At 38.4% G+C, this 23,822-nt stretch overlaps 1 protein-coding gene and 1 long non-coding RNA gene across 3 annotated transcripts; one reads left to right on the top strand and one right to left on the bottom strand.

Moving 5' to 3' along the window:
* Positions 1 to 1,402: 1,402 nt before the first annotated feature.
* On the bottom strand, positions 1,403 to 7,417 carry LOC118469158 (uncharacterized). Its single transcript, XR_004845984.2, has 4 exons — positions 7,328 to 7,417; positions 6,718 to 6,851; positions 5,092 to 5,164; positions 1,403 to 2,264 (listed from the first exon to the last, which is right to left on the bottom strand). It is a non-coding gene; the product is annotated as an uncharacterized LOC118469158 (long non-coding RNA).
* Positions 3,085 to 22,642, top strand: msna (moesin a). 2 transcript variants are annotated; one of them, XM_023293902.3, is made up of 13 exons: positions 3,085 to 3,386; positions 13,887 to 13,970; positions 14,662 to 14,757; positions 14,877 to 15,151; positions 15,275 to 15,358; positions 16,422 to 16,568; positions 16,689 to 16,785; positions 16,877 to 17,040; positions 17,186 to 17,316; positions 17,420 to 17,580; positions 17,721 to 17,813; positions 19,225 to 19,455; positions 20,147 to 22,642. In XM_023293902.3, exons 1-13 carry the CDS (start codon positions 3,375 to 3,377, stop codon positions 20,309 to 20,311), a joined length of 1,740 nt encoding a protein of 579 aa, XP_023149670.1. In that variant the 5' UTR covers positions 3,085 to 3,374; the 3' UTR covers positions 20,312 to 22,642. The 2 variants fall into 2 exon arrangements, with proteins under 2 accessions (XP_023149670.1, XP_023149675.1); XM_023293907.3 differs by lacking the exons at positions 3,085 to 3,386; positions 14,662 to 14,757; positions 14,877 to 15,151 and having other exon boundaries at positions 13,912 to 13,970.
* The last annotated feature ends 1,180 nt before the right edge of the window (positions 22,643 to 23,822 follow it).

Genomic DNA, 23,822 nt, shown 5'->3' with positions numbered 1-23,822 from the left:
TTCAGTGAGAACTGAGAATGTGGGAGGTCATCCTGCCCTGGGAGTGCAGGGATGAGTCAACATACAAAACACAGTGACGTCTCCGTGCTGCGCTTCCTCTGGGAGTATTAAAGCACCAGCCAGGCTCCAGGGACTGTAGTCACTGCTGGTTTCCTTTTACTTTTAAAGGATAAAACTTGTCATCATTTCTACCTGCACATTCTACATACACACAAATGCCATTACACTCTCGCTTGTGCCTATATTTTGATTGGGAAATGTCATTTAAATATGAGCTACAAACAAAAATAACTAATATAACAAATAATAACTACATAAGCAGCTTGGATGATACTCCAATCAGCCACAGCATTAATACCACCTGCCTGATACTATGTAGTTTCTCTGCATGCCACATTCTAAAGGCACATCAACGTAGATGCCAGGACCCAAGGTTTCCCAGCAGAACATTGAACTGTTGTGTTCAGTGTCATTCACTTCACTCAGTGGTTTATAATGCTGTGGCAGACTGGAAACACGTTAAGCCTAAATCAGCTAGGGGCTGCTGTGGAGGTAAATCTGTGCTTATTTGACAGTCTGTCATAATCAAATAACAAAACAGTCAACTCTTTACTGCACTAAACAGAAATTCTCACTCTGGGCTGAAAAGCTTTATCCATCTAGAAAGTAGAGACCAACTATAGATACTAGCTGTAGAGCACCAACCATTTTTACACACACAAAAATCCTACCTCTTGAGGTTGAATTGGTGCAATTTTTGGTTTAGTAAGCTGTTGAATTCAGTGTGTCATTTGACAAATCACTCCTGCTCCATCTGTTGTACAGTAACAGGAGTTAAGAGGCTTGAAGTGATGTTTCTCATCGTAAAACATGCTGGATGTTGTTACAGTGATCAATACTTAGTGACACATTTTAGGTCAGCTGATCCAGTGATAGACCAAAATGAATTCCAGTAAACACAAAGTTCTTCTAAATAATATGCTTGTAAGTCTTTACAGTAGCATTTCTGCCCTAAAGGCAGTGGAGTTTCTGAGAAGATACTATTAACTTTAAAGAGGAACTTGTAGCTTGTTCAGAGAATAAATATGTGAGGAAATGAAGCAGAAGCTAGACTTTGAAGAAAATATGTCTGTATAAGAACTATAATAACATTTAGAGTAGTTTTTGCAACAAAGTTTCATCATAATTCTCCACATTTTTCATTACGGATGCAGCGCAGAAGTCTCTTCATCTGCACTATATATATATATATCTATATATATCTATCTATATATATATATATATATATATATATATATATATATATATATATATATATATATATATATATATATATATATAGATATATATATATATATATATAGATAGATAGATAGATAGATAGATAGATAGATAGATAGATAGATAGATAGATAGATAGATAGATAGATATAGATATAGATATAGATATAGATAGATAGATATAGATATAGATATAGATATATAGATAGGTAGATAGATAGATAAAACTGATGTCCTGACAGGCATGAGTTTGTGGCACATACAGAAACACAATAATTCACCATGATGAAAATGAGTAAAATGCAAGTAATTAGCAAAAAAACACAAACTTTCTAACTCACAGCTACTCAGACTCACTACCACTTGCTACTGTAAGGTGTGCTGGGGCTCCCTTTTGTGACGGATTATGATGCAATGTTCAGAATATGTACAAGGAATATTAAGTATAAATTCAACCTGCGAGTGGCTCCTGACTAACACACTGTTCTCTGTTGCTGCTGTACGCATCACATCATAGCCCAGCTACAAGTTTGCAGAGCAGTGTTTGAATATTTTCCATCAAGACCACAGTAACAGCAAGTCTTTCAACTGCATTACGTTATGTTGTTTCTTTAGTGTTGGTTTTGTTGAGTGTATAAGTATATGATGTGCAAGGAGTTCAAGAAAATACTGGAATATCTTTTTAAAAGGTTTTAACTTTGATATAACTTAAATATTCTTTCTACCTTACTGTTGCCCATACAAGCTGAATAACAGTGAGCAGCCACACTCCTACTGCAACTTTTGTGGAGCTCTGAAACTTCATACCTTATTCATTCTAATATAACCCAACCTTACACAAGTGAAATTGTAATTATGTTACCTCACAGCTAACTTAATTTCACATGCAAGACAATGTGTACTCCCATTACATGGAGGTGAAGCACCTCTGCAGGATCTCCTCTGATGACAGACACTGATCTTTTTGTTGACTTCATACATACCTGAAACGAAAAGAACACAAATACCAGAGTCAGACGTACTGAAAATGATGAGTGGAAAAGTTAAATGTGGATGACCAGAATGGATCCTAGTGGTATTTAAGCAGAAACACGGTGACATCTGTGATTCTCATGGTACATACATGTGGTACAGTATTTTATTAGGGCTCAATTGCAATGTTTACGAGTAAATAAACACCAGTATTGGTCTTAGAATGAATTATATTCAGATATATATATATACAGACAAATTTAAGGAAAAACCAACATCTGTGTGCCTTATGGACGAAGGCACTGAGGCTATTCCCATCAAAATGTAAATGTTTAATTATTTGCCAAAAGTGATCCCTCAGAACAGCTTTATATTGATTTGGTGTGATCCTTCCCTCTCAAATTGACAACTTCAATTTGTCACCTGTCTGCATATGTTTATGCTCGAATATGATTAAGCACGTAGTTTTAGTTAAGTCTGTGAAGTTGGTTTTCATCTCCCACTTGTTTGAGTGTTTTAACTGCAGAGCTCCTCATGCTAGAACTGCCTTATGATGATGAATACAGGACTAGCAGATGAATGCAGGACTAGCAGATGAGTGGTATTCACCCTGTGTGTGTGTGTGTGTGTGTGTGTGTGTGTGTGTGTGTGTGTGTGTGTGTGTGTGTGTGTGTGTGTGTGTGTGTGTGTGTGTGTGTGTGTGTGTGTGTGTGTGTGTGTGTGTGTGTGTGTGTGTGTGTGTGTGCTGAGGGTGGGGGAGCAGCAGCCATGATGATGCGGTGGGCGGGCGGAGTCTGCTGCTGGCTGAAGCCTCTCCTCAGTCTGGCTGGCTGCTGTCCTGTCATCGGGCTGGGTGTGGTTTTTCAGCAGGCAGCGGTACCGTTAGCAGGAAACCAAGCTACAGTCCATTTTACTCTAAGGCGAAACAAAGACAAAAAAGAGCAAACACTCCCACCAGCGCCCGCGTTGACAATAGCTCGTCGTAGTCCAGCTAAAAAAGTACCGTTAGTCTCCTTGACACGGGAGGGCGTTTGGTTGGCGCCGTTGTTCTGATGGGAAAAAGTTTTCTGCTGCTCGTCTGATTTAACAACTTTTTTTTTTTGTCGACAGCGAAAGGAAAGATGCCGAAAACGGTAAGACTGGAAACTACATTCTCACATAAAAGCTTGCTGCGTGCCTCCTTTGTCTTCTGTTAAACTGACCGTTTTGCTCTGCTGCTAATGTTAACAGTAGGTCCAGCTCCGGTACGTTTTGTGGTGTTTTTTAAACAATCCGTTACATCCTTTGAAACTCACCGAGGATTACTGTGGTACTTTCCGTTAAGCGTGTACGCGTGCGCGCTCCCGCCGGCTGTTTCACTAAAATGAGCGCCTTCAATTAAATCTTCACACTGAGGCCTTCAGGCTCCGGACTGGACTCTAAAACGCGGTTTTAAACTAGCTTAAGAGGCAGAAATTCCACTTTTTTGCATCGCTTTTTGTAGCGGAAACTGGGGCCTGCAGTAGCAACCAAGCTAGTCCTGCCAAGGCCTCTCTTTCAGTCCAATAAGGAGGGATTTGAACTGTCACTGAGGCCAGCTGTGCTGCCCAAAATCTGCTGCAAATGGAGGCAAACAGCGAGGTGGCATAAAGGAGGCACTAAGATCCTTTGTGCCACACTGCAAACATTAGAGAACGAGGCTAAGAAATAAATCTGAGCTGTGATTTCAGATGGAGAAGCACCCACACCTTAACCAGAGACACTATACTTGAATAGGGTGATTTTAACTACTAAATATCCTCATTAAACTCCCCCAAATGATTACACACAATAAGACAATGAATTTCTATTGTGTCTCCTGAAACTCAATGTTAAAAGAGGTAATATATATGGAAAAATGACCTGAAATCTGAGCATGGCAAGTCAAAGGTTTTTGCAAGTAGTTTCATTTTTATTGTCTATTTTCATCATCTACTTGATTTTTTTAAAACTTTATTTTATGTTAATTTCGTTCTCTGTTACACTTTATGTACTTATTATTTTACTTATATACTATTATTGTAATTTTTAGCCTTATGTTTATGCTTTTACCCTTTATTTTATTCCACTTGTTTTTTCCCTTTTCTTGGATGTAGTATATTATTATTTTATCTGAAAGTCTTTTACCATGTCTGGAGTGACTGGCCTTCTGTTTTTCAGTGCTCTTCCTGAATAGTATTCTTTTCTTTTTTTGTCCTGTATGTAAAGCACTTTGCATTCTGTTTTTAAAAGGTGCTATTTAAATAAAGGTATTATTATTATTATTATTATTATTATTATTATTATTATTATTATTATTATTATTATTATTATAAATCTATCCAATTTTAGCCACTTTTTAGCAATAAAATGTTCTATAAATCTCTATGAATCATAAATGAACTATCAGAGTATAGATTTGGTGTACGCAGGTGCTACTGAAGTGGAAATGTCTGACTCAGAATATGAAAAAGAAAGTTGCCTTAAAAGATATGTGCTATAGGGGAAATCTATAGACAGAAAAATATCCACATAAATACATTTTTTTCCTATAGCGTCTTCTCTTATTAGATTTGAAGCTCTGCACAAAGAAAAGAAGCAGGGCTACGTAATCACTAGTCTCTCGTTTAAAGACTCGCCCAGTATCTCTGCTAATGCCTTCATCAGTGGGAAAACTGAATTGAAAGTGGGGTCACACCCATCTCTTCTTTCTCCCCCCTGTTGGAGGTGCTGTGCTTTGATTTAGTTAAAATGCTTTTTGGATTATAAAAGGCAGTGTGGGTGCTGTGCAATCTGTGTACAGTCATCCTTGTTATCCAGACTTTGTTCTGACATACTCACATGTACAGTCTGACAGTACGAGGAACATGCTGCTACCAGACGACTGACCCATGACCCATGAGATGAAGGTGATCTGTGCACAAAGACATTTAGATGTCACAGTGCAGACACTGTACGTCATTAAAACACTATCACACTTATGTTTGTAATGGAGCAACTTGAGATTATGTGTATCTGGGTTGTTCCAATTTGATTACACAAACTTTATTGTTTTAGGCAGCAGGCAGCCCTGGTTCTCTGTGTGATAGAGCTTGTGGCTATTGAACATAATAAGATGTATTTTTATCACTGCGGACTGCCTGGAACATTTCTAAATTACAACCAATAATTCTGTTCAAATGGCTCCAAGTCTTCTGTCTGCTCTCTTCCTGCAGTATTGTCTCTGCTGGTACTTCCTCGATATTTTTTCCAGCTGTCATCCAGACAAAAAGAAACGTTATGCATCCTGGCATTTAAAATGCGCAATTAAAGCGCCTTCACTACCCTCTTCTTCACAAAAGGAATTCCTCTTGTCCTGTCAGCATTGTGAGCTAAACTTTACAGGGCAGTTTTGTGTAAGTCAGCTGTGAAGTAGTAAAGGTCTATTAGGGCACATATTGTTTTTTTCGCTAAAGAAAACAGAACAACATTTTAAAAGTCATATGTTAATGATCAGAATAATTGCAGGTTTGTGTGTAGTTTTCTGAAGCATTAACATGATTTAGATATTTTACAGCGAATGTTTACTGTGCTCCTGCCATGTATTTTTAGTCCATCACTTAGCATTAGTACTTGGGCCAAGTGTTTGCAGAGTGCAGCTGGGATGCTGTTAACCTCAACAACACCAGACTAGTAGCCTACACTAGATGCAGCAGCTTCTGCAGAAACAGCGAGGGACCTCAAACACCTCAAAATGAGCTGTTTCGCAGTCACAATCAGATCACAGTGGAAAGTGCAGTAGGGGCTGTAGCCTGTATGTAATAAGGTGATAGAAAACAGGAAACTCATATTGGACCGAATAGGTGCTCAAGAGGAAGCAGCAAGATTTTGTCAGATTAAACAGACCATTATAGGATCTAATGCTCATTAATGAGAAGCCTAGAATATAAGCTGGGGAAGTTGTTTTGTGTTATTCGTGAAGATGCAGTAAAGCTCATATAGGTTAGAAATCATTGCACCTGGCAAACGTGGGCCCAGTGATGAAGTTGTTCAAACTGAGACTTATTACTGCAACATTCTGTAGTCTGTTTCCTTTTCTCAAGTTTGTGGCGCCAAATGATGAAGTAGACAAAGGCATATGAAAGAAGGAAGCAACAGAAAGTGATTCAGCAAAAAGCCCACAAACTCTCTACACCCAGTGAAAGTTATGCTCCAGACTTGTAGTCGCATCCACAGCAAGCTGGCTCAGGGAGAACAAGATTCTTGGTTTAAAAATAAATAAATAAAAAAGATTTTTTTTTCCATTAACTGTTTTGCTGCCTTAGTTTTTCTAACAGTTTATTTATCCAGTGTTTAAATGACATTTATAAACCTTAATGTTTCTCAAAAGCAGTAATTATTGAGAAACTCTGCCTTTGCTGGACGTCTCTTGGCAGTCCTACTGTTTCCCAAGGAAGTCATGTTGTGACTCAAGGTTTCTGCACTTACATCAGTTCCTTTCTGGTAATTTCCTCGCCTGCAGCCTTATATGGACTTTCACATCACAGTCTGGCTGTACTCCTCCCTGCTTCCCCCAGCGTGGTCCTCAGATGCCATGCTCCACTTTAGATTGCATTACAGCACTGCAACAAGTACAAGATTTGCTGTATGCCTGTGTTTATCAGCCTTTGAAGTGTTATTATACATCCCTTGGCAGCTAAATTATTATTTGTATTATAGCATTTACTGTTTTTGCCTGGTGCTGTTATGTGTAATTGCAGCTTATGACCTGCCTCATTAAGGAACTACCACTGGTTTACTCAAAATTACCTTCTGAACAGGCCATTCTGTCTAAACCACTAAAAACAAAAGTAATGTTTGGTTTAACTGCTGAAATCTTAGCCCACAAAGAGGTAGTTTTCAACCTCCCTTAACTACAGAAACAATCTGTTCTCTTAATTTCCTACTTGCTGTTTGAACAATAGCACCACTTCACTCTTGGTACAGCAGACAACCAGCCTGTTTTTGAATCAGGTTTTCATTTTAGCTCCTAATCCCTTTCTATTTACAAATACAGAGGAGACCTATTATTATCACACACAACTCCAGAATAACTTACCGCTTTAGCCCAAGATGTAGAAATCCTGACAGATGCAGTTTTTCCCGTTAGAGGAGCAAACTTTTAACAAGTGTGTCTATGGAGACATGGTAAATGGAAAGACTTGGAGGTATGCAAGCAGGGGATTAAATGGGTCTGTAGAGCACATAGCAGAGCAGATTAGCAGTGTTGAGGTAGAGCTGGTGGACAAACTGCAATCAAAACTTCTGCTGTTTTGATGTTTTCTGTTTGGAGGCTGTGAGAAAATCAAACTTGGGAAAGTAAGTAGTTTGTTGTTGGTCCTTTACTATTCTATTGTTATATGCTTATTCTGATTTCTGTAGCAGCTATTGTAGTCAAAGTAAATTACCTGTTCGTTTTTAATTTGAATAGTCTCAACTTTTGTATTGAATGTAATCCACTGCTGCATATGTTGCAGTTTAATGATTCTGTAATATTAGGTGCTCATTATAATTACACGATAATCAAAGGGCATCAGCAAAGGCTTTAGTCAACATAATTACTGCCCGCTGCAAACACAAGAGCTGATGGCTTATATAAATGTCTTTTGCTTGGGAGGTAAATGTGTCCTGCTCTCAATCTGCTGATGAGCCAGAGGCCTTCCTCCCAAACCAGTTTGATCTGTTGTTGATTGTTACGGCAGCCCTGCTTTATTCAAGTTTATTCTTGAACTACTCTACTGACCTGCTAAAAGACGAGTTGGCTCTGCTGTAGTCGAAGGATTACAAATCATAACACCTCACAGATAGAGCAGCTCACTTCTGTACTGTATGTCTACATAGTTATATTAAAGGGACTCTGGCAATTTTGGCAGCTGCTGGAAATGTTGGAAACATGCAATTAGGTATATAAAAATCTGTATTAAATAGCAGTGGAAATATCGATATGGTAATACATTTTGTGACTTTCTTCTTGCGATGCATTATCAATACACTGGCAGAAAATATCAATATTTTTATTAGAACATGCAGTCACTCTAAACGGGTTCCCCATGACCAAATTAACTCGCTTACTTGTGACCACTTGTGGTATTGCTAAGTGAATGAAAGGTAAATAACCTGCTGTGAAGAGGTAGAAACTTACAGGAAAATACCACTATTTAGTGAATAAAAAGATTTTTTTTCTCATTATATTAGTCTACAGTTGCACAGATATCATGATGTATCGTACATGATTATCTTGCAATTAGGGATGATCGAAGCAATTTGTTGTAAATGTGAATCATTGCTTTTCTTTGTACTGCAATAGCAATTAATAGCAGATTAATTGATACCATAAGTTCACCAGACTTTTTCTTGGTGATACACTAATATCTGTTGCAAAGTCACAGGCACATACTATGGAGTGCAAATATATTTGTTACATATGCCATTGGAGTGTAGGGTTGATGCTGGATTTACTACATTTGCGCTGGTCAGAGGTCATTTACCCTCACAAAGAGTTTGTCATGGTGCCCCTTTACAAGCTTTACCCCAACAATGTTGCCTGTCATCTCTGGTCGCTACAGTATTAAACAATAAGACACTCCACCTATTGATGCAACCATGTACAGCAGATAATCTACAATACTTGAAGTGTGTGTTATCTAGAAAAATTGTAACAGATATTGCAAGATACTAACTTAAAAAACTTAATCAAGAATCTTCATACTTTCAGTGTATCGTGTATCGCAAAATTGTATTTTGTGTGTTCTAGTGTTAGTTATTCTGTGATTCCTATCCAGTGTATTACGTATTAGAAAATGCATTCTCAAGATCATAATGAGACCAGGATTAGTATCTCTATGTTAATCCTGAATTGCATTTTGTTATGTTTTTGCATATATAACTGTAACGGTATTTTATTTAAACTGTAAAACAGACTTGACAGACAATAAATCAGACTGTACTCACTAAATAGGGAAGCTTACTTAATGTGGAACAGGTTTGTGAACAGGTAATAAGTTACATCACAGACATTTGTCTGTCAGCAGCATCAGAGCATGACGAAGCAGCTCCATGACCATGGCTGCTGTTACTATGAACAGGGAAGACTCTCTTTCACTATGCTTGTCGTGACATTTTAAGAAACAGTGCTGGTGGGAAACATTTTGAAAACCCGCCATCTCCCCAGTGTGTGTGTGTGTGTGCGTGTGTGTGTGTGTGTGTGTGTGTACATGCACGTGTACACCCTGCTCCGAAAGAAACCTCATCCTCTTCTCCGCCCTCGCTCTTCCTGTCACTCAGTTTGAACTCTCAGCCTTAAGAGTTTCCTCAGCGAGTGCAAGGACGCATTAATGCCTAACTGCAGACTAACCTGTATAGAAGAGATGAAGACATGTTGAGCCCCAAAATTGAGTCTCAAAAACACTGAGGATTACCAGTTAAATCTAAATATATTCTGGCTGACAGGTGGTACCCAGAGTACCACAAGAACAGGATTCATTTCTTAAAAGACTAGGACCTGAATTAGTTTTTGCAGCACTGATTTTCCCACTGCAAACTCTGTACACTGTAGAGGATAATTTATGTATATATCCGCTTCAGAGGACATAAACATGTTTCTTGTCTTGCTCACAAGTCTTTTCACATGATTTGTACTGCTGTTATTGGCTCCAAGCGATAACACAACACACATCGCCTTTTCTCACTTTATACTCACTTAGACATCACCTAAAGTGGTATTTTGTCTTCACATTTAAATCTAAAGGTTCCTCCCGACTGGATAGAATCTGAATTGTGAAGGATTGTACTTTTGTTGCCACTGCCTGGACATGCACAGTTTGTCTTTGAGATAAGCTATAAATCAGGTAGGGGCAGATATCAGAAGTACAGTTTCTGTGGTTGCCAAGAGGATCCATTGTTCAGGGCTTGTTGAATTTAGTTGGTGACCTTGTGGCATGGCTCAGACGTATGACTCAGATTCATGAACCGTCATATGTACAGTTACTTTGGTTATCTTGGACCACACTTAAGACACAGTTGAAGTATGTACAAGTATAGCTTGTTCTGAGATGTGCTGTTTGGTTTGCAAAATAAGCCTGCCGTACCGTACACTGTGATGAGGACCCTGATGCTGCTGTGCCACCTTAAAGAACTGTCAGTCACACGCATTCTTAGTCAACTGCTTGGTTCCTTCATGCTCCTAAAACCACTTAGCGTTATCTTCTTTGTTGTCTTGGTTGGGGTTGTGAAGGGTTGTGGTCTTGAACAGCACGCTGAGATATCTCTGGTGTGGGAATGTAAGGGCGGCAGGTCTGTATGCTGGGATGTCAGATGCTCCCAGTGAGTTTAAATCCATGTCAAGTGGTTTCTGTCACATGTTTGGTGCATATGTTTTAAATATACAGAGGATGCTTGTTCAAAGTACTCATTGTAGAAAAAAGTTCTTTGCATCTCTATCTGTTCTAGACTGCGAGACATCTTTAAATTACACTTTTTTTTTAAACATTGTCAAACTGACCAAAACCTTATAAACCAAATAGGCATCTGTCCCAATAAGCAAAATGATAGGTATACAACATTTCTAAGCTTCTCAACCCCTGAAACTACGCTATAATTTAAGTGACAAATGTGGTTTCAGTAGTTTTGCTTCCTGCTCCTGGCATGGTGACCTGGTTTGTTTCCCATGTTTCACCTTTCAGTTTAATGCTCATCAGCGCATTTGCTTTTTGATGGAGATACAATTAAAAAAAAAACATGTTTGTACACTTGCTACAAGTGATAGTTGATGCTTTAAACTTCTCTTTCAATTGGGCTAATGCAACTTTCTGTATTTTGTTAGTCATTCAGCTCTCTTATATTTCCTGTTTATGCACTCTCTTGTGTGCCAGTTGAGTTTTCAGCATTACAGTATACACGAGAGCAGTCATTGGTTGTTTGCAAAGAAATTATTAGAATAATTCGTGGATTGGATGGCTCACTGTGAAATTTGGTTGTGAAATTTAATTGATACCTTCATCATCCCCATAAACTCTTAATTATTGACATTCGATGCTGACTGAGGCTGATGATTAGAAAATCATAGCATGTTAATGCTAAACTAAGATGCCACTTATGGTAAATATTGCTCCTGCTTAACATCAGCACATTAGCGTTGTCATTGTGAGCACATAGCATGTGGATGTTAAGTAGACTCATACTGAAGGCACCAAATGTCAAGTCAATCCCAGCCAGTTTTTCATTGTTTGATAAATTGTTAGTGATGTTGAAAACACGGTGTAGCTGGTGATTGTTCACTCCAATCCTGTTGCCGTATGAATGTGGTTTTTATGTGACTTTCTTCCGCATTATTAACATCGTTGTCATGCCGACATTAACTGTTGTGTTGTGTGTTGCTTCCAGGTTTACGCATTTATTCCTCAGTACACAGTTTCTACAGCAAGTGCAAATTTAATAATGTCTCTGAGTCAGAAATAAATATAGATGGACTGTCTGGACCGTATCTGGCTGTTTTTTTGGCACAAGAGACGTGATGTTTATGATGTAGTCACACGTCAGAGTTCAGGAGGCACACTGATGCATTGATCGTAGGCAAAGAGGGGTATCTTGACTGTCTTGAACTTAAATGCATGTTGCTTTAAAGTTATAGGCATGGAAGCAAAATGTTGTTTGTGATTTTGGTAATAACTTCCAGAACCCCTGCTCCACACAAAACAGATATGGTTAAAAAAATTATATACAATAATATACTGTAGATGAGAACCTCAGTTCAAGATGGCTTGGAATTCGTTCACTGAGTAAAAGACCAGTCATACTAAGAGAACAAAATGCCTTTATGATTTCCATCAGGCCAGTAGTATAAGTAGCACACAGCGTTACGAGTAAGGATAAAGCAAATGGAAGTGTTTCTTGAAGAAAGTTTCATATGACAGGTCATTGAATAAGCCACGTTTTTTTAAATACAGTGGTGTCACAAAATCGGTCTTGTTCTCCTAAATGTAAAGCTTGTCCGAGGTAAGGGATTTATTTTTGGACAACGGTTTTGGTGTGACAAGAAGCTGTTCAGAAAAAGTCATGGAAACTTGACATGTGGGCCTGAGAAGGGTGTTTCTGAGCATGTACTAATAATAGCGTGCTAAGTGTTTTTGAATTCGGGCCATGGGAGACACACCCTAACCAGGCAGAAAATTTGTAAGCGTAGTTCCTTTTTCATGCAAGATTAACCAGTCTGACTCAGGAAGTGAAACCGCTTACACACCAGCAGGGTGGTCATGAACCAAACTCTCATCTGTGCAAATTTTTTTGAAAAACAAATGTTCATCTGAGTTCATAACTGTCAGTTTAAAAACTGCTGCGTCGAGATGACTCTAGACAGCTCTGTTAACTGCTGGGGATGACAGGATGTGGTACAGGGGCAAGTGTCCTGAGCAGTAAATGGGGTCCTGCTGACATGGATGGGAAAGAACGCAACTCTAATCAGCCCCACAACTGGGAAATAATGCGTACCATTGTTGTTCAGGGCAGGCGTGGGCCTCTGCCTGCACAGTTATTTCCCAATAGACATGCATGCTGCTCTTTTAGTCATCTGTAAGAGGACAGAGAAAATGAGACATTCCTGCTTGGACAGTTTACAAAGTACAGAATGTTTTTTTTCTTTTCTTTTTGAATGGGACTTAAAGGTTAAATACATGCATTCAACTTGTGACATCTGATTTTGCAGCACACAAACACTGCAAGTCATTTGAATGGCCTAACCAGCTAAATAGCCACATAAGGTGCTACCTGAATAGGAAATCAGCCTCATTTAAAGCCTTTTCACAGTGCACTAGTTAAATTCTGCTACAGCAGATAGTTTCGCAGCTGACAGGTTTCTTGATTCATGGCAGGATGTAGACAACTCTCATGAGAGCTCAGTGTTTAGCAGTTGTGCCTCACAAGGCCCAGCCACCAGAGGATGTGGTTACTTCCTGTAGATAAGTTCTTTACTGAGACGCAGCCAGATTGGCACATTTGTCATGCGCAGTGTGGGACATGAAAAGCATGAAACCTGGTATTTTATCGACTCTAACGATGTCAAAATATAATATAAATGATATAAATGATGGTTTGGTTGGCTAACTGTTCACAGCAGACCTGTTAGTATTGTGGTGCCACCTTGTTTTCTGACAGAGATGGTCTAATGTGTTTCTTGCAAACCTGTCCAATACTTTATTTTTTGGCTTAGGTAGTAATTGGATTTCGGATGCATGTAGAATTTTCCATAATTATAACATACTTTCAAGTTTATATGTAAACAACATTGCTTTCTTTTCAGTTTAGCCATCCAATGTTTTCATATTTTTCCATTTCAGTATTGAAGCTTTCATTGGCTTTTTTGTGCAAGAGATGTGTATACTGTAAAATGACTTAGAATGTTTTAAAAGGACATATGGTAAGAAATGAACAGTAGAACAGACTTCTTACATTCATCTGAGAGTTTTGATGCATGTGAATCTGTTCTTATAATGAGCCCTTTTATTAATACAAAGGATTGTTGTCCTTTAAGTTCTCATTTTGTCAAGAAATGCAATGTTAATTTCAAACGGTGTGTTCATTGAGATTTAAAAAGTTTTATTTTTTTAATTTGCTCTGTTCCTCAGATTAGTGTAAGAGTAACCACAATGGATGCTGAACTGGAGTTCGCCATTCAGCCCAATACAACAGGAAAGCAGCTCTTTGACCAGGTATGAAAAATGACTTCTTCTAACCAGTGTATTATGCTTTCCAGTCACAGAAACAAACTTTTGAATCAAATAATACTGATATTGTTGAAGATTCTGTGTTTTCTGTATTTTTTACCCTGAAGTTATAGCTAATAATATCTAACGCTACCAGTAGCAGTATCTAAGATTATTTTGTATTATTTCACTGTCTGACAAATACTATGTCAGTACTTGTAACTTAACTGATAGGATGGAATACTGCAATGAGTGAGTGAAATAAAGCAGCGCTTTAAGGATTATTTGCAATCATTTACAATAATTTGCCAATTATTTTCTTAATCTGTCAGTTATCATTTGGCCTATTAGTTTTTTTTAAAAAAAATGTCAAAATGTCATTTACAAATTCCCCAAGCTTACTGTAATGTCTTCACAGTGTAAAGCTGTTCGATTTACTGCAATATGTTGCACAGAAAAAACGCACATTTAAGAAGCTAAAATGAGCGGATGGAAAAAAGCTAATCTATTATCAGATGTTAGCGGAAAAAAATGTGGTCAACTGAAATATTATAGACTCTGCAGTTTAAAAAAAAGTCTGTTTTCTCTAGATGAACTGATTAGGTCACCATGCACCGAGTGGACCCGAGCTTCACTTTTGATTCAATTAACATGAACATGAAACACCTCCATTATAGATCTGGTTTTCTGTTTTAAGGTTGTGAAGACCATTGGACTTCGAGAGGTTTGGTACTTTGGACTCCAATACCAGGATACAAAGGGTTTCTCTACATGGCTGAAGCTCAATAAGAAGGTGAAATCTTGAGTATTTTGCCTTTTACAACACTCTTTGGCCCTTCTACTCAGTTGAACTCAAGTCTGTTTACAGAAGTGTAACCTCTAACCCTTCACCTGTGTCACGTTTTATTTTAGGTGACAGCCCAGGATGTGAGGAAGGAAAGCCCGCTGCTGTTTAAGTTCCGTGCCAAGTTCTTCCCTGAGGATGTTTCAGAGGAGTTAATCCAGGATGCCACACAACGGCTGTTCTTCCTGCAGGTGAAAGAGGGAATCTTAAATGACGACATCTACTGCCCTCCAGAGACGGCAGTCCTCCTGGCCTCCTATGCTGTTCAGGCCAAGTATGCTGACTACAACAAGGAAGTCCACACACCAGGCTATCTGAGTAGTGAACACCTGCTCCCTCAGAGGTAAGGCAGCTTTTACCACTGTTTTAATCTCGCATTTAATCTTAGATCTGATCTTCGAATCAGTGTGCTATGAGATGTGTTCCTCTGAATGACCTCTGACACTCGGATGTTTCATATTTTCAGAGTTCTGGATCAACACAAACTCAACAAGGATCAGTGGGAGGAGAGGATTCAAGTGTGGCATGAGGAGCACAAGGGCATGATAAGGTGACCACTGGCACACTTGTTCACACAAACATATGAAATGATTGGCCCTTTTAATAAGTGTTGTTTCTAGAGAATCTTTTATGCTCTAAGCCCAAAACCTTACCTGAAAGATTTGTGTATATTTAAATGCCATAAGTGTATATTTGCTAGATTATTGCACCAAATTTGTGTCTTTGGTGGTTTCACTAATCACTGGGTTCATATCTATCTGTACTACCATGAAAATGTTAAGCTCTCCTGTTAATTGTCTTGTTCTTCTTGTGGCTTTTTAGCTTTGTTGCTGTACATTTCACACAGCCCTGAGACATGCCACCTTGAGCTTGGTGTTGTCTGATTAGTTCTGTGTGGTGGTGGTGATCAAGTTTAAGCAGTGCATAGACTACCCTGTGCTTCAAACTCTAGCCTTTCAGGCTATATGCTCCTGAATTAGACTCTTTGAAGCATTAAAAATTGGACATGTGAGACATAAAATTAGCACTAATGTAGCAGCAAACAACTTTTTGCTATGCAAAAATGTAATGGGGTGATGTCATAATCCCTATGTGTGTGTTGTAGTTTATGTGAGCATGTGAGCTCCTCCCTTTGAAACGGTCAGCCCTTCCTTGTCAAGTACAGTCCAGCGTTTAGTCAAAGAACTAAAGTATTTGAAAACAAAATGTTTTATTTATGTTATTCATCTATTTTAAGTGCACTTATTTCATTTCATTTTAAGTGAAAGTTTCTCCAGTATTTAGTTGACCATCTGTTTAATATTACGAATTCATGGTGAAACAGACACAGGCTGAGCAGAGCAGACATGAGTACAGGCAGCATTACTTGAGTTGACAAACACCTGTTGGAGCCATTCTGTGTATTATGCAACACTAGTCAGGGATAAGGATTGTGGCTGGGTTATGTTTTGCTGGCTCTCCAGTACACAAAGTTTCTGGTTGTAAATGAAAATGCAGCGAGATGGGAGGTGTGGTCAGTGTGCCTGTTTATTTTGGTGTGATGCTCTAACAACAACCAGTGCTTCTAAATGTCAGATACAGCACCTTTAAAGACACTGCTTGTCTCTGCACAGAGAGGAATCCATGATGGAGTATCTGAAAATCGCTCAAGACCTCGAGATGTACGGAGTCAACTACTTCAACATCAAGAATAAGAAGGGAACAGAGCTGTGGTTGGGAGTCGATGCTTTGGGTCTCAACATTTATGAACAGAATGACAAGTAAGTGATCCCACAACAGTGTAGTTGTTTTAAAAAATGGGATTACTGTTGCTAATCGCTGTCCTATGAAATACTGACCATGCTGACCAAGGGTTTTTGTTTGTGCACGTCATATATCAGAATGACGCCGAAAATTGGATTTCCTTGGAGTGAAATCAGGAACATTTCCTTCAATGACAAGAAGTTTGTCATTAAGCCAATTGACAAGAAAGCACCAGTATGTCAACTTCTACTAACAAATACATTAAAGAATCTGTCCATATTAACTGTACTTGTGTATGAATAAAATAATAATGTTGCTGTTGTAGGACTTTGTCTTCTACGCCCCGAGACTTCGCATCAACAAGCGCATTCTGGCTCTGTGCATGGGCAACCATGAGCTGTATATGCGCCGCCGCAAGCCTGACACCATCGAAGTGCAGCAGATGAAGGCTCAGGCTAGGGAGGAGAAGAATCACAAAAAAATGGAGAGGTAAGAGTCACACGCTGCTGGAACCCTACACTATGGGTTATTGTTTTTGTGAGTTTTGTATAAAATAGTATACATTCAAAAGATACTTGTTTTCACTATACAGTCCAATGCACCTTCATCTCTTTCCTGAATCTGTTTCCATTAGAGCTCTGCTGGAGAATGAAAAGAGGAAAAGAGAAGTTGCAGAAAAGGAAAAGGAAAAGATTGAAAAGGAGAAAGAGGAATTAATGGAGAGATTAAAGCAGATTGAGGAGCAGACGAGAAGGGCTCAGCAAGGTGGGAAACCTGTCAGAATTCAAGAAATCCTTGTTGTGGTGTTGTAATGAACTCTGACAGTGTTTTTTCTTACATGCGCTAATTGCTAGTGTTTCTCTCACAGAGCTGGAGGAGCAAACACAGAGAGCTCTGGAGTTGGAGCAGGAGAGGAAGCGAGCTCAGGAGGAGGCTGAACGCCTGGAGTCTGACCTGAGGAGTGCTGAGGATGCCAAATTAGCACTGCTGCAGCAGTCAGAGAGCCAAATGAAGAACCAAGAACACCTGGTGAGCCTTAAAAACACTGTTTGTCTAATCATACATACAGAAACTAAAAGAAATAGACAGTCAGTGGAGGAAAATTGTGTGTTCTGAAACTTCAAATGTCAATAGAAAGAGTCACCAAAAACAAAATGTTGTTCTTTTAGGCCACAGAATTGGCTGATCTGACTTCAAAGATTTCCCTGCTGGAGGATGCCAAGAAGAAGAAGGAAGAAGAAGCCATGCAGTGGCAACAGAAGGTTGGTCTGAGTTCTGTTTTTAGTGTAACTCAACAGTCTCTTCTACAATGTACTGTTAAATGCTCAGCTTTAGAACTCATGACATGAGCAAGTCATCCTAAAAGCAGATCAGTTGTTACTGAATCACCCTAAAATTACACTGAAAAATCTCCCAGAGAAGTGTTTGAACAGGAAGTTTCATACACAGTTAGGCAGCTCCACTTCTTACTCTTCCTCCTCCTTCCAAAACTGAAACTTGTGCTTTACAGCCATCGTGTGGTGAGGAGAAAGACGGACAGCCAGGTTACTCTTACAATCCTCAGATAAATGTCTTGTGTTTAGCACATCTCTCAAGATGAATGCTAATATCTGTGTTGCTGCAGTCATTTTTTTGTGCCTGTGAAGTCATCTGACAGATTTGATTTGTTTATTTATTTTAATTAGTTATGTAGTTAGTCGTCCCCCCCCCAAAAAAAAAATTTAAAAAATAAAAAATCCTTATGTGATACCAAACTGACAATTTGGAGCTTCAGACTGTTTTAAACCTGGGTTTTAGTAAACTGAAGCAGCCATTTTTAACTGTTTTCTAGCATTTTCTGGAACACTCTGATTGGCTTTAATTAATTTAAGAAAATTATACTTAGTTGCACCTCTAAACATAAATTGGAATTAATGGCACCTGTGTCATGTGATGTGCTAAACTGACTTTCAAACAAGCTTCATGTGAACACACCAACATAATCAAAGATCAGATATTCTCTCCCTCCTCTCAGAGTCAGGGCAGGCATGCCAGGGGGAGGGTTCAAAGCTCTCAGCTCGCCTCATGTCTTTTTTGGTAAAAAACAAAAAGGCCCATTCCAGCCCTTTCATTTTTTTTTCCCTGTGCAGTGTGACTCATGTTGTTTGTGTTGCTGACGACTGCTGTGTCTGAAGGAAATCCTGTTTAATTCTTCAAAGCCATTATGATGTTCTGGCTCATAAATGACTGCCGTGCAAATTTGTGGTTTCCATATGCTGCATTTTTGGCAAATATTCAAGCTGGCATTCCAGTCTGACGCATAACTGGCTCTTATTCCACAGAAGAAATACTCGGAAATATACTGTATTTTCTTTTTTCTTTCATTTAATAATAGCATTCAAGATATAAAGAAGGAGAAAAGAAAATTAAACAGGAAAACAGCTTCTTTTTTGTCTTATGTCCTTCTAATGTCAGTTGGTGCATTCAGTGCTCTTTTTACATATTCCATAAATAAGTTAAAAAAAAAAATAATGAAGTGGAAAAAAAGAGATTAAAAACCCAGCAGAGTATTGGACATTTAATAAGAATGAGTTCTTGAACATTTCAGCTCCATCATTTTTACAATAATGAGGTCCAAACTGCAGCGAACTCCCTCAGTATAACACAGCATCACCTATCATTGTGTTCCTTCAGGCCACCACGGTGCAAGACGACCTGGAGAAGACCAAAGAAGAGCTTAAAAACAAAGTGATGTCCGCCCACGTCCAGGAGCCCCTCAATGCAGAGAACGAGCACGACGAGAACGACGAGAGCAGCGCCGAGGCCAGTGCCGAGTTCACAGCCGCCGCCACGTACAAGGACCGCAGTGAAGAGGAGCGAATGACCGAGGCTGAGAAGAACGAACGCCTGCAGAAACATCTACTCGTAAGTCCAGCCATAAGAGCTTTGAATCAGAAGGTCAACTGTAGACATGCGCCTTTTTTAGTGACTTTTAATCAACAGACCACAAAAGTTGTCCAAGGACAGTTGTCAGTATGTGAGTTTTACACTTGTTCAGGTGAAAGTAATGTGATATGAGATTGAATCTTTGTAAAGCAGGTTTTCATGACAAAATAAGAAATGAAAGTAATGAGAAGCAGAAGACTTCGAGAAGTAATATCTTAATATTGATTTCAAAAATATGATTGTCAATTGGTTATAGTCATGCAGCCCTAGTCAGTTATTTGGAAATATTTTGGCTACAGAAAGGATGTTGTTGACAAAAAACAGGTGTTTTGTTTTGTTCTGCAGTGTATTTAAATCAGCACCACATAACTGTATAATGAGTGAATGCCATCTAAAGTTTAACACTATTTTGTAGGCTTTTGCCAGTGTGACACCCTTGTAGAAAGTTCCAAACAATTTGTGCTGAAAAAGGTCTTAATAGTAACGTAGTCTTTCATTTTTTATATTATTTTTAATAATATATGCAGTAGCACTCCCTCACAAAATCATCCTAATCATATCTCCAATATGGTGCAGCCCTACTTTGTAACATTATGCACATTTAAAGGTACAAATAAGTCTCTTGTGGTAATTGTTGCATTGTATTAACGCTGTGATGATCTATTTCCAGGCTTTAAGCTCAGAGTTGGCCAACGCTCGAGACGAGAGCAAGAAAACGGTGAACGACATCATCCATGCAGAGAACATGAAAGCAGGACGAGACAAGTACAAGACCCTCAGACAGATCCGGTCAGGAAACACCAAACAGCGCATCGATGAGTTTGAATGCATGTGATGTCCGCATTCACTATCGCAAAAGCCCACAGAGCTGGGCCAATCTGCCTGGACTGCAGTCCTGCCTCACTCAAAGCTGTTTTTTCTCTGTACCCAAATAAATCAGATCCACAACATGACGTGGCCGCGAAAGCACAGCACAATGTACAAATACGGATCTGGAAAATTCCATTTGTTATCATTCCTTAACTTCGATTTTAGGCAAGTCACTGGTTGAAAAGGGACATACTGTATTTTATGAGTACAATCCTCACAAGGGGTTTATGTAGCATATTAGTAAAAGGCTCACGCCTGGTTTCATGACACATTGAGCAAACATTTTTAATTTCTTCATGTATTTCTTTGACATTTTATGTCATGCTTTCAAAATACAAGGCTGAGAAACCAATCCAAATTTGGCACTATTTGAAAATGTCCCGTAGACATATTTCTGTTGTACACATGCAACAGTTCTTCACAGCAAACCGGATTTGTGCTTTTCCTCGCGTCATGCATTCTGGTAGTTTTAAAAATAAAAGCAGTAGCACTGTAATCCACATACTTTTAGTAAGACACTGAAGTGTCTGTGTGGAGCGTTAATAGAGCAGTATTACTTTTTTTTTGCAAATCTAGAGTTTATTTACTTTTCAGTTGACTGTAATGAGAATTTGCCAACTGTTTGAAATCATTACAGTATTTGCAGCCCACTCACAATGTGATATTAAAGGTTGTTTTCAGTTAGAAGTTTCTGTCTGTTTTTGCATTTGTCTTTAAGCCAGTGTGCAAATACAAGACTTTGGTATAAAAGTTGAATGTCCTCAAAAATCTGCATAGAAAAATCCTGAACTGTGGACAAAATGAAGTTGATGTGACAAACAAAACAATCTGTAATTGTTATGCATTACCCACAGCTTGCCTTTTTCCATGTTCATGCGTGAAGGTTGCATTTGTGTTAGGAAGCATCTGGTGGCTGTAAAGCACTGTTTCATACACTGAAGAAGTGAGGTTCAAATCCAATTTAGATGTGCAAAAACATTCAGTTGTCACTTTTTCAAAACTTAGTGCCGTTCGAATTCAGCGAACTGTTCAATTTACATGCTTGATGAGAACATTTGTAGTTGATTTACTGTACCTTTAATTGTTTTATCCCTCTGCTTTTATTGTTAAATTCTGCTTGTCAGTGAGGATGTTGTTTGATTATCAAAATGCTTTTTCCTTTCCATTGATATAACCAATACACGAGGACTTACACTGTAATTTGCCAATTTGGCTTCTGTTGCTGAACAAATGCCAATGAAGTCATCTGTAAAGGTGAAAGTTGAAACTGTTTTTCCCTACAAAATGGTAAAACGCATAAAATAAAATGATTTCATTAGACATGCACTGGAAAAATCAGTTTACCTTTATAAAATGAGTCAAAACATACTGTCCTAGATGGACACTTTTTCCAGCGCGTGCATTTTTGATATACTGTATGTAATTACATTTGTGTATTTTGTAATTGGGATTTTTCAGATGTGATAAAAAATGTAAGGTGTACACAAAAAACCACACCTCTGAGGGTATTTTTGTATTATAGAAATGTAGAAATACTTTGTGTTCAGAAGGAACAGCATTTTTGCAGACAGTATTTTAACTAACTGACCAGCTCGCTACTGTTACAGTCAGCTGATGGAACAAGCAACACCCAGAGCCTGTCAGAGGACCAGTGAAACACCAGACGCTGCAGGACATTCCATTTATGATGGAACATACTGATGAAGGCAGGTGGTTATACCATGAGTTTTAAACCACGCCCCCCAAAAATGAATTTGCCCTCAAATGACCTTAAAGTACTTCCTTGTGCCATTGTTCCACTTTTCATTTTGACATTGAGACATGCGGAGGGTTTTGCTTGTTCATAGGTTTTTAGAAATTAGTGTTTGAAAGATTTCTTTACACTATTTTGCAAAAAAATAAGTATTTTAGTGATAAATATTTCAGATTTTGTTTTTTAATGTCTTTTACTGAAGGAAAGTTTGTACCAAGATGCATTTTCATATACAGTATTTGCCCATTGTTGCGTATACCTGCCATTAAATATAAGAATGTTGCTGTTATGGAAACCTTTCCATGCCTTGGACAGTAGCTTTTTTTTATTGTTGCACAGTGTGTTCTACCCAAAGCATCATGTAATTGCAGCCTAATTTGATCTTTCAAACTGATTAAAAAGATGCTACTCAGTAATTTGTCTTGAGTCAGAAAGGACTGACTAATATTGGAAAATGACAGACAGTGCCTTGCCCAGTTTATTCATCGGATCTTGCTGCTTAAAGTCTTCCTTTCACCAATAAATAAAACTTAGATCAAAGCATTTTTTCTTTTTCTTTTTTGTGTGAAACTGTTGCTACTGTTTCTGCACCTGTATATAATAGAAAACAGGTTGATATAACCTACTGGTCAAACATTTGGGCACACATTCTCATTCAGTGGTTTTTATTGAATTATTTTGTACATTGTAGATTAATACTGAAGACATCAAAACTATAAAAGAATACATATGAAACTATGTTTAAACAAAAAATGTTAATCTTCAGTAAATCTACAGTGTAGAAAATAATGCAAATAAATAAAAAGCATTGAATGAGAATGTGTGTCCAAACTTTTGACTGGTGGTGTATGTAAAGTCTCATAAGCATCCACAAGGTGGCTCAGTGCCAGTGGCCACGTCATCCACAGTCTGCACCGAGGGTGACATGGCAACGATCTGAAAGGGATAACTGAACAATTTGTCGACATTATACAGCTGCATTGTTAATAATTTTAAAAAGAGTCACATTAAACACCAGTCTGCACATAGTATATTTGCATATTTAAAGAAATGTGACTTGTAATTTAATTGAAAACGGACTCAAAGTTGAGAACCAGCACACAAACATGGATGGCCTTTAAAAACAATGCAGACCCATCTACCTGCTGTAGTTAGGCAAAGTATTTTTCCTCAAATGGCAAGATAAGAGAATTTTTTATTGCTCCCCATGTCAGGGGAAATTCACATTGTTACAGCAGTAACATTTTTACAGCCTAAATAAACATGTATAATAATATGTACAAGGATGAAAATGAATAAATACAGTATTAACACACTGTAGACAAACAGCAATATGAAGTGGCTTGTAAAATAAGTGTTAAAGTGGAAGATACATCAGTGCAAAAATTGCAGCGCAAATTTTATTGCTCTGCCAAGGAATGCGGTGGAGTTATGTGACGATCGGCATACGTTTGTCTGTCTGTGCACAACATTACTCAAAAATGGAATAACTGATTTTGATGAAATTTTCGGGGAATTTCAGAAATGACACAAGGACCACCTGATTAGATTTTGGCAGTGATGTGGCTTATAGTCTGGATCCACGGATTTGTTAAGGATTTCCGTATCATTGCGAGATAACGGCAAGCGAACGTCACGTCCTACAACGAATCAACTGCTGCGGACTTCTCGGGATTTATCCGTTGGAAATTATATGACTGAGCAGCCTTGGCAGAGTATTGCG

This window comes from Amphiprion ocellaris, chromosome 14 (genome assembly GCF_022539595.1).
Source record: "Amphiprion ocellaris isolate individual 3 ecotype Okinawa chromosome 14, ASM2253959v1, whole genome shotgun sequence".
NCBI lineage: Eukaryota > Metazoa > Chordata > Actinopteri > Pomacentridae > Amphiprion > Amphiprion ocellaris.
Note: the sequence above shows the minus strand (reverse complement) of the source record. Positions and strands in the feature narration are given on the sequence as shown.